Consider the following 15,040-nt stretch of genomic DNA (forward strand, 5'->3'; position numbering starts at 1 on the left):
TCAGCTGATATAGATCCTTATGCAATTGATTCCTTGATTGACACAATCTTCGAAGCTTCGAGTTCCCATGTTCTTCTTCCCAAATTTTGGTGTAAACACATGCCCCCCAATTTTGGGATAAAAGTAATTTTATTCCAAAATTACCACGTTTGTGCCCCCGATAGGTCCGTAGTCACGGGTAGAGAATGTTGATCTGGGGCCTACTATCTATCACTGTCCTTGCCTGCTTATGAGCCCATCCTTCAAAGCTTTACGAGGGCATCATTGCTTCACGAGCACTTGGATCCATCTTTCCAGACTGACTATAAATGTCTATCCGACTCTAGCGAGAGCAACTCAACAACTTAGTTATGTTTCTCTTCTGCTTGCTTCCTCAAGTGCCCTTTGCTCTGCCAAACCCTCCATGGTCTAATTCCTTATTATGAGGGCCTTGAGTGGTTAGAAGAATTCTTGTGCATAGGGTGATTGTGTCGCTCATTTCAGCGCCTTGTTGAGCAAGAGGATCAGCTACTATGGTTAGAAGAATTCTTGTGACATCACCTGAGTTTTCTCACCATGATCACAGAGATGTTCTAGTGTTTGCAAGGGCCAAAATGTGTGGACACCTTTCCCTTGTTTGCTTTATCAAATGCTCATCATCGAAACCACAGACTTCTTTCCCATGGTTTCCCAGCCACCAAGAAATGGGCATCTTTTAGCAGGCGGCTTTCTTTCCCATTGTTTCCCTATCACCAAGAAATCGGTTGGGTATATGGGCATCTTTTAAGCAGGCGGCCTTTTCTCTTCCCCAAATGCAATTCTATCAGCGGGCCAATGTGACTTGGTCCATGATGACCATCAATCTTGTGGGGATCCAGACTCCCTTCAATCCAAAGAAGTCTTAGTGGGTTAATCATTAGTTAATGTAAACCTTTGGCATTAATCCCATGGTATCTTGTAATCATGGGAAGCAATAAGTCTGAATCTGTTACTTCTTCATGATTCGTCCCCTGAATTTCTAGAGTGTCGATCTGTTTCCATAACCCCGATGAAGCCTATCTTCTCACCTCTCGGGCTATATATATGGGCCATGGCTGTGGATCAAAAAACAACCTACTTCGTCCCAAACCCTCTGTGTCTTTGGTGCAATTTTGCTTTCTTGTAGGTTCGAAGGCATGGAGAACAGCAAGAGGTCTGCTGAAGAGTCCTTTGATGGGTCTGTGTCACCACACCAGCGTCTTCATCATTAGGAGGATGCAACCCGTGATCTTGAGTGGATGGACCTTCATCTGAACATGCAGCAAGATGCTCCCATCATCTCGGAGCATAGGGTCGACTCCACTCAACCTCCGAGGTCGTCTTCATCAATAATTCGCTGCTTGCTCCCCCACTACCTGAGGAAGCAGATCAACAACGATGATCTGATCGCATCCATCGATCAGGTTGGCCAGAAGCTCACCGACTGCCTCTCCGTCGTGGAATCGGCTTTGACCACTTTGGTTCAGCGCCGACCACCCTCTGAATCCGATCCATCGGAGGCCAATCAGGAAACTCCAGGGGTTGCGGCCGCCATCCATCAAGATGCCCTAAGGGGCAGATCTGCTGACCAGGTGGAGGACAGGTTGGCCGAGGCCGAGGCCAGAATTATGGGTGAGGTGCCTACCATAGTTTTCTGTTTCTTCTTAGTTTTGTCTTCAAGATCTTGATTATCCCTTCCTCGAATCTTTCTAGATCTATCGGCCTAGTTGGAAAGCCTTCGATCAGCTACAGAGTACGTGGCAGGATTAGTCAACGCCTAGGGTGCCATGCTAGTGGTTAGCTTGTATGACGTCCCAAACTAATCAGAGAGGTTGCCCTTCACGGTGTTCGTCATGGTGCTGCCATGGCATTGGCTGTTGCGCAAGCTCGCTCTGGCCATGAGCTTTGACTTCTTCCCCATGGTTTTCTAGCCACCGAACACCCTGAGGATCATGAGCGCCTGGTCAAGGATTTCTTCAAGGCCGCCAACTCCGTAGCCCTTGCTTCCTAGGCCGAAGACATAGTAAATAAAGTGTTTTTTGGCCTTTAGCTTGTAATAGGAGAAGCTAGCAAACAATCTCTTCATTTTAAGTGGTTTCTCTTTTGCCCTGTACTCATACTTCACATACCAATCTGTGTTTGTTCTTGCTCTATAGGCGATACATATCGTACCGGCTTTTATCCCCTTCGGGTTTATTTTGAACTAGAGGCGATACCCTTCTGGTATCGGCTATTAGAGCCGATGACCGAACAAATCGGCTATCAAATACTAATCAAAACGCTAGGATAATATTTCTTTAGATATTTTCTATTGATTGCTCTGTCAAACTCATCTTCTCCTCCTAGTGTTTCTAAAATATAAACATTGCCAGGTGCACAACGTTTGATCCGATAAGGTCCTTCCCAATTAGGTGACCACTTGCCGAACTTGCTGTCTCTTGATCCAATCGGTAATTTCACCTTCCAGACCAAGTCCCCTTAAGAAAATTGCTTGCTCTTGACCTTCTTATTGTAATACTTCGCAATCCTTAGTTTATTGGCTTCGATATTTTTAAGAGCACGCAGTCAATGACAACTTAAGTCTTCTAAGTCATCCATCATAAGATGCTTGTAAACTTTGGCTGACAAATCATTTTGCAGTGTGACACACCTCGATCTAGTTTGAACTTCCCACAGAAGGACCGCATTATGACCATACACAAGTTCATAAGGTGATGCTTTAATCGATCCCTGACAGACCATCCTATACACCCATAACACCTCATTAAGCGTTGAATGCCAATGCTATAGAGAGACGGGGATATTGATGAAGATGTTAGCCATAGAATCAAAGCAGGGTGGAGAAGTGGTGCCAAGCATCTAGTGTCCTATATGACAAAAGGGTACCACAGAAGCTAAAAGGCAAGTTTTATAGGACGGCGATTAGACCTACTATGTTGTATGGTGCAGAATGTTGGCCTACGAAAAGACGACATGTTCAACAGATAAGTGTCGCAGAAATGCGTATGTTGCGTTGGATTTGCGGTCATACGAGAAGGGATCGAGTTCGGAATGATGATATACGTGATAGATTAGGGGTAGCACCAATTGAAGAAAAGCTTGTCCAACACCGGTTGAGATGGTTTGGACATGTCCAACAGAGACCTCGAGAGGCACCGGTGCATAGTGGAATCCTAAACCAGGATAGTAACGTGAAGAGAGGCAGAAGAAGACCAAAGTTGACTTGGGTAGAGGCAATAAAAGGAGACTTGAAAGGATGGAATATACCCAAAGACTTAGCCTTAAATAGGACTGCTTGGAAAACAGCTATTCACGTGCCTGAACCTTGATGGCTTCTGTTAGGTTTCAACTCTAGCCTACCCCAACTTGTTTGAAACTTAAAGGCTTTGTTGTTGTTGTTGTTGTACTATTTTCTTAATTCGTACGATTTCTTATGAACATTGGTTCACTAAATTTAGGGGTCCAGTATCATATTAGTCATGTAATATATATATATATATATATATATATATATATATATATATATATATATATATATATATATATATACATACATTTTCTTCATGATTATGCCAGTTAGATGTTGTTCCATGCTTGTGCTATTTGGCTATTTTTTCATGCTTATGGTAGTTACTGGTGCCACTGAAACTGTTTCCTTAAAGCATATCTTCTTCTTTGTTGTGATAAAAAAAATCTTCTTCTTTGTTAGCAGAGATGAACTATGTCACTATGTGTAGCTCCAGGTTCACAGGCTTCAAACAGTTATGCTGGCAGGTAACTAGCATTGCTTTTTTTCCTGTTGCTGGCATCCTTATTGAATATTCTACAACATAATCTATTTGACATGTTCCAAATTTCTAATGATTGAAGGTTTCTTTATGATTCTGACCAATGTTAGCACTGTAATAGTGGCATACATGTTGCCCAATGGTATCAGATATCCTTAGTGTGTGTGTGTGTATCTGACATATACGAACTGAATTAAAATCTATTTCCTCTTTGTTTTTAGCCATTTTTGTTGTTACAACAGGCCATTTAGTCATCTGATATTTTATATTTAAGCTACATGTATGAACTGAGTTAAAATATTTTGATGTTTCAAGAATGAAGATCTAGGCTTTCAGGAATTTTAATCTTTGTGCTTATTTTGTGGTCCATAACTTTTGTACTATTCATTGCTCTTTTGGGTGATGACACTTCACAATCATGAAAAATGTCAACAAATACGTTGTTTTATCTTCTATCTTGCTTTGTCAGAGCTTACATATTCTTTCGTGTGAGCCAAGGTTTTTGCCATCCTAATACTTGACAATTTATAGTCATGTTTGTCGGACTTCAAACATTTATTTCAGCAGGGTGTAGCACTAGACATGTATAGCTCATTTGAGCAGCAGAACATTACCTTATCTAAAACATTGTACACCTCTTATTAAGGAGGTAAAGTTTGGTTGTTTCCCCTTTTGTTCAGTAAAGTGGCCAAGGGCCACCTGGACCCGGCTAGCCTATATGTTTTGTCTCCTGTTAAGATTATAGATCTGAGTGTTTTGTAACAAACTAATATTTCTCATGATGTAGTCAACAATGCAGATTAAATAATGAAAATATGTTCACTACTCTTTGCAACCTCGATTTCCCCCTTTTTTAGATAACAAAATTTGTTTATACAGTGCTTCTGTATTGTCCATTCCTTCCATATGTTGTCTTTTCACAGTCCATTGGTTTTACCATTGCTAATGGCGTATCTCATATAGGACTGAGTTATGCCCAGATAAATCTGTCAACTACAACATGCTCAAATGTGCAGTCCTGCCTGTGCTTTCTTTGATCTCAGATCTTTTTGCTCAGGTTTGGTTCCACCTGCGCACATCAGTTGTTTCTTTCATCTTTGCTTCTTGACTACCTCAGCTATATTGTGCTCCCTGTCCTTAGTGGTACAGGTGGTTGTTCATACCCTTTATTCAATTTTCTGATTAACTACACTATATCCCTTTCTTGGAGAAACCATGTATCATTTCGCTGGATGAATAAACTATTATGTTGTTGGAGAACATATGATGTTCGCTTGATGAATATAGCAGCTTATACTTTCCCTTTTGGCTTCTACTGATGAAATGTAGCTAAGCCACACTGTCGATTAGGTGAATTGAATTTTTGGGTTCATCCAGGGGATTGCCGTTTACTTTCGTGGTTATTTCTTTCTAATCCTGACCACACAGACAGTTGATTGATTTGAATTTTATTTTTTGAATATGCATGTTAAAAATGACAGTTGATAACCTTGCCTGATTAGATGGTATTTGTTTTATATTTGTTGGCACAGACGGTTTTGGCTTAAACGATCGTAGATTATTTACTACTGGCTAGTTTGGTGTGAGAGAAAAATATTGTTCCAGCTTATAATCCACGATCGTATACGAGCAAGCGAACAGGCTTTTAGAATTAAAAAGCACAAAGCATGACAAATACACATGTATACATTTATACTCCCTTCCTTTCTGTTTACACACACCTGTGCATGCCTGTGATTGTTTTCGTAGCACAGGCTACCTGCTACTCTTTTGCTTCCATGTCTATAGTTATATCCTACAGGCTCAAAGCACATGCTATTCTTTTTGCAGTTGAGTTCTGAACAACTGAGTTATGCCTCTGGAATTAATCTGCAGGTGGTTCAGCTGGCATAGTGACCTGTAGTCTTCGAGCGCCTCCTATTATCTAAAGCGAGCAGAAGAACGAAGCCAAAAAAATCAGGCTTTTCAAAAGGAGAGATGCTATTTCTTCTTAGATGAAAACAAAAGTGAAGTGTGCCATTACTGTTTGCTTATGAGAGAACATAACCTTAGGTGTGCACCATGTTGGAATGTCAAAATACCAACCTTTTGTGTGTGTATACTTATTTCAGTATAACATTTAGTGAGCCTTCTGCTGTGTTTCTAAGCTTATGCTTGCTGTATAAAATCTTCTAAGCAGTGTCTAATTTTGTCCAAAATTTTTGGTGTTTTAGATATAGGCTTCACATATACTCTGGAATTGTTAGTTTCAGACCCGGTCACTGAATTGTTTCAAAAAAAAAGGTCCAGTCACCGAACACAGAGAAAACAAGAAAAGAGGCTACAACGTGTTATTACCAGCGCTCAGCCTATGCGGGCGCGGCGGAGCGCGCCGGACGTCCTAGTTACTGTCAACAAGAACACCGAGGAGCAGAGGAGAGACGAGGAGCAGCCACATCTTTTTAGTGAAATTTGTTCATATTTCTCCCATCCTCTCAAGACTCGCCAATTCGTGCCCAAAATCTCCCACCACTTCTTTACTTGATTGGATAGCAATGCGTATATACCTCATTGTATAATCATATTTGGTTATGACTATGTTCTAGTATATACCTCATTGTGTAACCATATTTGGTTATGACTCTGTTCTAGTTACAACAGGTATTATACCTATACCTTTGCAATGCTTAATTCTGTATAAGTTCTTGAGTTAATTAAAGCATTTGTCTTAGTAGATTGATGGTAAACGTGGTGGACATCTAGGTCTTAGTGATGCAACTAAGGACATGTTTAGATACCATGAAGTAATCTTTAGCTAGCTAATTTTAGCTCAAATTAGCTCTAGTGTATCTAAACGAGAGAGCTAATAAGTGGATTAATTTTTTTTAGCCAAGTCTTCAACTGCCAGTTGTTAGCCAACTAGCTAGCAACCATAACTAATTTCGACTAATTTTTATCTCAACTAATAACTAGTCATGTGTATCAATCATGTCCTAATAGCGCGCGCTTTGTTTGTTCATCTTACTCTTACTCTTGACGTTATGTGGCAAAAGAAGAGAGGGGGCAGGAATGACTTATTATTAATGTACTCCCATTAATTATTTTTGTAAACCATGTCTAATTATGACCGGAAATACTATCATTAGCATACATTTGTGAAAATTAAACTTTCCATTTTACAAGTATATAAACACGTTGTCCAAGCTGAGAACGAGCATTGTTTACTGTACGAGTTCTTTTACGGCCACACGTGTGCCGCTTACCAACCCAAATGGCGCCTCTACAAAACAAAAGAACGCTACTAGAATAGTCGCACGCACAGGCACAATCACGTGGAGCGAACTGGGAAGCGTACAAAAGCTTGGATCTGACGAGAGAGGGGCCAAAGAAGAACGGATTCGCGTGTCCAAAGCCTCAAAGGCAGAACGAAACATGCCAGGTGCCACCACCTTGGCTGATTAGCACTAATGTCTCGCTACATGTTCCTAACTACGGTGTGCGATTCAATCCACAAGACATCGAGTTCAAGTAAATGATGATAAGGTGTCCGTGCACTTATAAGAAAAGACGTTCTTGAACAATTCTAAGCCTCCTTGCACGTAGTAAGGTCCTCAGCAGTGTCCGTGCACTTACAAGATCTACACTCTACAGGCAGCCGTGTTCAAACTTGAAACTAATAAACAACAAAATATTGCGTCAACTTGAACGTCTTGAAGAAGCTAATGAGAATAGTTCAGGGCGAAAATTTAAACTGAAACCTATGTAGACAGTTGGGGATCGGTACAACCGCAATTAAGAGTTCTTGACTCACTGGAATCCTGCAGAGTTCTTTATTGGGGGTGATGATTTGTTGCATTCGAGTATGGTATATTTCAACACAAATCAGTTATTTTTATTTTACAGTTTGCGCTCTGGAAGTAATGTTAACGCCTTAAACCCATAGCTGATGATTGAACTTTGTAGGAAGGCAATGGCATCTTGGACTCGTGATATATGTTTTGGTTTCTATTGTATTGCTCGAATTTATCTATATTCCTGAAGGAAGCATTTCAATAACAGACGACCATAGTTCACAACCCTTGGGACTTGTTACATGGATGTATCAGTTTAGATTGTCATACAATAATAATTGAGTACTGAGAACCAGCGTCCTTTAGTACAGTGGATGCCAGAGCTTCGCCGATTTTCACCTAGTGTTCCGGTAGTTCTTGTTGGAACCAAACTAGGTAAGGTTGATACCATTATAGCCTAAACAATCCAAACATAATAGTTATGTATTTATCCAGGCGAAGACAGATCTTCTCAGTTCAAACTTTCTGCCACTGCAGATCTCCGTGAAGACAGATCTTACCTTGCTGACCATTCTGCTGCTTCCATCATCTCTACCGAACAGGTAATATGACCAAAGAATGGAATCATCATTCAATCAATTTAGGAAATTTTTTCTTAAGAACTCAAAGGGGCACAGCAGTCACTGCAACTGATAACATTATTCTCTTATAACGCTAGGGAGAAGAGCTCAGAAAGCAGATAGGTGCTGTGGCGTACATAGAATGCAGCTCAAAGACACAGAGGGTATGTTTCTGCTCATTACAGTTTACACTTTACAGCCTGACAATATCTGGTTCTCCCTTGTGACATCCTCTCCAAATAAACATACGTTGTCAAGAACTTCAGGAAAGATTAATAATGAGTTTTAATCATCTGAAAACAGAACATAAAGGCTGTGTTCGACGCTGCAATTAAAGTAGTGCTGCAACCACCAAGGAGAAGAGAAGTCACCAGGGCCTTGTTTAGTTGCAAAAATTTTGGCGAAATGGATACTGTAGCATTTTCGTTGTTATTTGGTAAATAGTGTCCAAACATAGTCTAATTAGGCTTAAAAGATTCGTCTCGTGGATTTCGTCTAAACTGCGTAATTAGTTTTATTTTTTATTTATATTTAATGCTTCATGCATGCGTCCAAAGATTCGATGTGACGGGGAATGTGAAAAATTTTGCAAAATTTTTGGGTAACCAAACTGGGCCCAGGAAGAAAATGAAGACAAGTTCAAATCAGTCTGTGAGGTAAGCTGTGATCATGGACTGATCTCTGTCAAAGTATTATCTTTCGCTGTACATAGAAATTTGCACGGTATGAATTAAATTTTGGTGGATCCATTGTGCTAACAACGTGGAGGATTTATCATGAATATTCTATTGCTGGGTTGGTCAAGGACAGAATATTTAAAACCAAACCCATGTGACTTCAGAATTTTAAATTAGGGCATAGTACATCTCATGTTTACAGTTTTGAATGTAGCATCGCTGAGTCTCAAATTTACACCTAGACAATTGGGCATTCAATTAGTGTTAGGCATTTTTTCCTTCCCTGCATATAAAAATTTGGGAAATTTGTAAGACAATCTACATCAGGATTCAGGCACATCTTACCTTTGTGTTGTGATATGGACACTACAGGTTTTGTTTAAGAACTTGCACCAGCCATTGTGGCTTATTTGAGCAATTCATGCGTTATCTTCAAACCAAATCGACGACGATTATTCAAATATATTTTTAGAGAACAAAAATACTCGACATGTTTTGAACTACCTTATCATGTTATTGATTGCAAGTTTCTTCACTAAGAGCTCTTGTCACTTCTCAAGTCCTGTTTGAAATCGCTATCTTTTATAGTACTATTATCTATGCAAATGCTCCTTACATACAACTCTACATACTAGATGAAACAAAAACAAAAGAAAACGGTACAGAGTGGAGCAAAAAAAAGGTTACATTCACTAATTTTTCTGAACTTTGTTTTTAACCTATACAAAAAAATTGCAATCCTCTATATATAGCCTGCTTTTGTATTTTACAGTCTTTATTGATTTTTTCCCAATTATGTATATAAGCATTTTACAAGAAATGTACTTTATGTATACTAGGAGTGAATGCTTCATAAAAAAAGGGAAACTGTAGAAGGTAGAATTATCCAATAAAATTAGGGGCACTAAGTTAAACATACTACCTCCCTCAAAATAAATCAATTCCTAGAATCATCCTAAGTCAAACTATCTTAAGTTTGACGAGCTTTATAGAAAAAAGTAACAACATTCATGAAACCAAGGACTGTCTTAAATATTGGTGCTCTTTCTATAAACATAAAATAGTTTGACTTAGGGCAACTCGAGAAGTTGATTTAATTTGAGATGGAGGGAGTACATAAATCGACCTTCATTCCTCTTAATACCATGGATCAAAAAAGGAAAATATTACGGTTCGACTCAAGTAAATGGCTATGTTCTAGGAGATCATCATTTGTAAATCATGCTGTTATCACAAGGTATTTCAATGTTTTAACACTTCTCGGATGATTGTGCAGAAGATACCTCTGTGGAAGTGCACGTTTCACATGGTAAAGCACAGACTCTTCTGCAATTGTTGTACTGGATTTGCCAGATGGCGTCAGCTCTATGAATGAATAGTTCCCAAGGCAGCCACTGGGAACTTCTGGTTCTCTTCTACCTTCCGATAGAGAGCCCTTTTGCGTTCTCCAGCTGTGAAAAATGAAGGAAGGTTCTAGTTTCTACATTCCCTACGAGTTGTACCTCCATTAATATGAATGGTGGGCTATTTAGTAGTTTCAGCAAAGTGTGAAGTGACCCTTCTATGCATGTTTTGTTTCCTAAAACTGCTGTCGCTAAATGCCCATTAATCGTTATGGTCGCACTGGGAGAAAAGAAGTTAATGTAGACTATCAATTTCAGTTTTTACTATTCATCGTCAGAGATGCATGTCCTCACTTTACATTTACGAGATGTGTAACCAGCGGCATTATTGTCACTGCTGAATAATCTGAAAAATAGGTGAAAAGTTTGAAATGCAGCACGGACTGCATTTGCCGAAGATGTCATATCTGATCCGTTTCAATCAGGTTGGAAATGGATGGCTTTTTTTTCGCAAGCGTGTCCTTTTGACACGTATTTCATTAAGAAGAAGTAGAGTTGAACAGGTTACAACTAACTCAGGTAATCCAAAGATTACCCAACACATAAAAAGAGAGAAAGAACAACGAAGGGAAGAACCCACAACCCCAATACCCTACTAGCCAAACCTGCGAGAAGATACATCAACGCAAAAGCTGCCTACAGAGCGTACCAGGCCACGGTGACAAAGCATCCACCTAGAGAACTCGAAGAACCAGCGACAACGGCGGCAAAGTATCCGCCCGAGAGGATCAAAGCAACCTTGGCGGCAAAGCATCAGCAAGGTAAGAGGCCCACACACGCTCGGCAGCAAAGTATCTGCCAGAGAAGGGGGCCAGCAACAACGACGACGATGGATGGCTTTTTTTTTTGAAACTGGGTAGATGTATTACTCATGGGCTGAAACCGCACAAAATTAGTGAAGAATTATTTTTCTTATGTTCTTGACATTATTGGTGTTTAGTTACTAGCATTTCTGGAACGTAGTTCTGCAACCATGTATTTGTATGCTGCAAATCGGTCCCGAAAGGTTAAGCATCCGTTCACAGACATTGATCAATGATCACAATTATCACATTCAGTTGTGTGCACATGTTGAATCTTGATCATGGCTTCAGGCGTTGGACTCTTGCTGAAAGCACACATAATCAAACCATGAACAATGGGCATCAAAATGCTGTTCTTCAATCTATTCCATCAACAATTATATTTCTAGGATTTTTAGAACAACTAAGCCACATGGAAAAAGACTAAGGCCGGTAGGAAAGGTTGAGAATTGATCTAATTATTTTAGAGTGCGCAGCAAATCTAACCCATCTCGTTATATCCACGAGCTAGTGCCCCTAAGACCCAAGCTTAGGTCCATAGAGCCCACTGGCATACAAAGACATCAATTTATGACGTGGGACTAAAACTAACAAATCAAAGCCCCTTTAACTAAGGTTACTCTAGGAATGCTTTCATTTGTAGACAAATCTGATGTCAGAAATGCATATATTTGAGGATGAAGAAAGTGTATTGTTAAAGCCCGTGGTTTTCTCAAGTTCTAGTGCCACTAACATTGATTATAAGAATGCTATCAGGGACTGCTTGAAAGCATCTAGGCCCCTAGTTGGGTTTCGATGATTAATGACAATACGAGATTACTATGACTAACGTGTGTTTTACAGAGGCAATTAAGTTAGGTCATGGTAATGGCAATTGATTGGGCAATCATGGTTGTCATGCCCTATGATGGATATCGTTTCGGTTTTCAAAGGATGGACGACAAGGTTAAAGATGGACTAGTTCCAAGTGTCGTTTGGTGCTGAAGAGACACTTAGAGTAGTTTAGGACTTTTTTTTCCTTTGGCCGTACTATTAAGGGGGTATGGACTAGTAGCTTGACCTAGGTGAGTCTAGTGGGTTAGGTGTGGTGCACACTTATCAAATCTAGCACGATGTAGCTCAGGAGTAGCCCTAAGATCAATTGGAGCAAACTTCATTCACATATGATTTCGAGTTGAAAGTGAATGGAGGGTCAAATGACTGACCGGACGCTGGTCTAGTTGTGACCGGACGCTAAAGGGTGAGTTCGGTCAGTTTATTTAATCAACTGGAGCCGTCTGGTTGCGACCGGACGCTGAGTCAAAAGTGACCGGACGTTGAGTTCCTGCGTCCGGTCAACTCTAGAGAGGGAGTTTCCTGATCAGACGCGTCCGGTCAATGCTGACCGGACGCTGGTCAGGATCCAGTTACTTATCGGACGCTGAACAGCGAAGTGACCGAACTCTGGGTGCCAGCGTCCGGTCAACATCAGTAAGGTTCTAGAGAGCAGTTTTTGTGACCGGACGTGTCTGGTCAGTGCTGACCGGACGCAGGTCAGAGTCCGGTCACAACTTAACGGCTCTATGGCGGGATAACTGACCGGAGCGTCTGATCACCCTGACCAGAGCATCCGGTCACCCCACAAAGTGCTAACTCAACCTCCTAACGGTTCGTTTTGAATGAGGGGTATAAATACTTCCTCTATTCATCCAAGGGAGGTCTCTTGCCCATTTGTTTAGCTGAGAAACACCCTTGAGAGTGCTAAGGAAAGCAAGAGCCTAGTGAAGTGATTGAGATTTGAGAATCCAAGATTAAGGCCTCATTAGTGCAAGGAGAGTAGCAAGTGTGCATCCACCCTTCTCATTAGGCTTGTTGTGGTCAAGTGAGAGTTCGTGCTTGTTACTCTTGGTGATCGCCATCACCTAGACGGCTTGGTGGTGATTGGGAGTTTGGTGATCATCCGTCGGAGCTTGTGGATGACCCAACTCAAGTTGTGAGCGGTTGTGGGCGATTCACCGCGGCGGAGTGTCAAAGAATCAGCCCGTAGAGAGCACTTGATCCTTGCGCAGATCAAGGGAGAGCTACACCCTTGCGCAGGTACTCCAACGAGGACTAGTGGGGAGTGGCGACTCTCCGATACCTTGGCAAAACATCGTCATGTTCATTCTCCTCTCTTTACTTTAAGCATTTATATTTGAGCAATTCAATTTTTGTCTTTACATTCTTAGAATTACCATGCTAGAGTAGGATTGGAACCTAGGGTGTAAAACTTTTGTGCGGTAAAACAATAGGAACACATTCTAGGCACAAGGGGTGAAGTGGGCTAAGTGTAGGGTTTGATTATTGCAAAGAATTTTAGAATTAGCCATATTCACCCCTCCTCTTGGGCATCTTGATCCTTTCAATTGGTATCAGAGCCTCATGCTCACGAATTTAGACTTAACCGCCTAGAGAAAGATGTCCCATGGGGATGGACCTCCTCCTATCTTTGAGGGAGATAATTTTCCTTATTGGAAAATCTGTATGGAGGCTTACTTAGAAGCTCTAGATATTGGAATTCTTAGAGCCGCCTCTCAAGGTTTCCCAAAACCTAAGGATCTCACACACCTTCAAGATGATGAAGTCAATTATGAGAAATGGAATGCAAAGGCTAGAAACACCATCTTTAGAGTCCTTTGCAAAGATGTGTTTAATCGTGTGCGGAACCACAAGAACGCCCATGCACTATGGTCGGACATTTGTGCGCTCCATGAGGGAACAAAGAGTAAGCATGAGGAACACTATCATCTTGTCATGAAAAAGCTTAATTCTTTTGAGATGCTTCCTAAAGAAAGTGCTAATGAGATGTATTCACGCTTAAATATTCTTGTAGAGGAAGTCAATGGGCTTAGACTTACACAAATGCAACCATCTGATGTTGTAAGAAAGATCTTGAGTGTCCTCCCCATTGACAAATATGGGCACATTGTGACCATGCTTCATCAAGGTGATCTTTCCACTGCTACCCCAACCCAAATATTGGGAAAGATCAACGCACATGAGATGTATATGCACATCACACCACAAGATGGCTCTTCTTCCACCAAGAAAAAAGACTTGGCATTCAAGGCTAGTCAAGAGAAGGGCAAAGCAAGAGTTGAATATGAGAGCTCAAGTGATGATGAAATTGATGATGCAAGTTTTTCTCTCATGGTGAGAAGAACCGCCAAGATGCTTAAGAAGCTCAACAAGAACGGTGTCAAGTTTGATAGCAAAAAGAAGAAGTTCTTCACTAGCAATAGAAGGAAGCCAATCTTCGAGATGGATTGCTATAATTATGGAGCACTTGGTCATCTAGCACATCAATGCCCCAAACCAAAGAAAGACAAATACAAGAAGAAGTACAAGGGCAAGAAAGATGACTCAAGCAATGAAGATGATGATGAGAAGAAGAAAAACAATCCATACAAGAAGGATGCCAAGAAGAAAGATTTCCACAAGAAGAAGAAAAATGACAAGGCATACATCGTCGGTGATTGGCTAACGGATATTGATTCATCAAGTTGCTCATCCGATGATGATAGTGAGAACAAGAAGGTGGCCGCTATTGTGATTGACTCTTCATCATCTTCACCGACACCACCACCATCATCCTCTACACACCTATGCCTTATGGCCAAGGGTGAACGAAAGGTATCAAATGATGATGATAGTAGTGGTGATGATCATGCTAGCAATGATGATAGTAATAGTGATGATGAATTTGAATCACCTTCTTATGATGATCTTGTCAAGTTGCTTAACCAATATACTAAAATTATTAGAAAGAGAAGAGCTAAAAATGAAAAGCTAGAACTTAAGAATGATTCACTTTTAGCTAAATATGACATAGCGGAAAAAGCTAGTGTTGAGCTTAGAGAAGAAAATGAAGCTATGTCATCCAAACTCAATGAGCTCAAATCTTCTAAGAAGGAGCTTAAAGAAAAACATGATAAACTTGAGAGGATACATAATGAGCTCATCA

General features: G+C 40.6%; 1 protein-coding gene and 1 long non-coding RNA gene across 2 annotated transcripts; both read left to right on the forward strand.

The window, feature by feature from the left end:
• The first annotated feature begins 3,557 nt into the window (after window positions 1-3,557).
• LOC136518826 (uncharacterized) lies at window positions 3,558-6,088 on the forward strand. Its single transcript, XR_010774619.1, has 3 exons — window positions 3,558-3,771; window positions 4,843-4,934; window positions 5,661-6,088. It is a non-coding gene; the product is annotated as an uncharacterized lncRNA (long non-coding RNA).
• A 47-nt stretch (window positions 6,089-6,135) lies between these two features.
• Window positions 6,136-8,619, forward strand: LOC136515582 (rac-like GTP-binding protein 1). The gene is made up of 5 exons (XM_066509130.1): window positions 6,136-6,238; window positions 7,922-7,990; window positions 8,093-8,157; window positions 8,274-8,339; window positions 8,479-8,619. Exons 1-5 carry the CDS (start codon window positions 6,136-6,138, stop codon window positions 8,617-8,619), a joined length of 444 nt encoding a protein of 147 aa, XP_066365227.1.
• Window positions 8,620-15,040: the final 6,421 nt, after the last annotated feature.

This window comes from Miscanthus floridulus, chromosome 17 (assembly GCF_019320115.1).
Source record: "Miscanthus floridulus cultivar M001 chromosome 17, ASM1932011v1, whole genome shotgun sequence".
Classification (NCBI taxonomy): Eukaryota; Viridiplantae; Streptophyta; class Magnoliopsida; order Poales; family Poaceae; genus Miscanthus; species Miscanthus floridulus.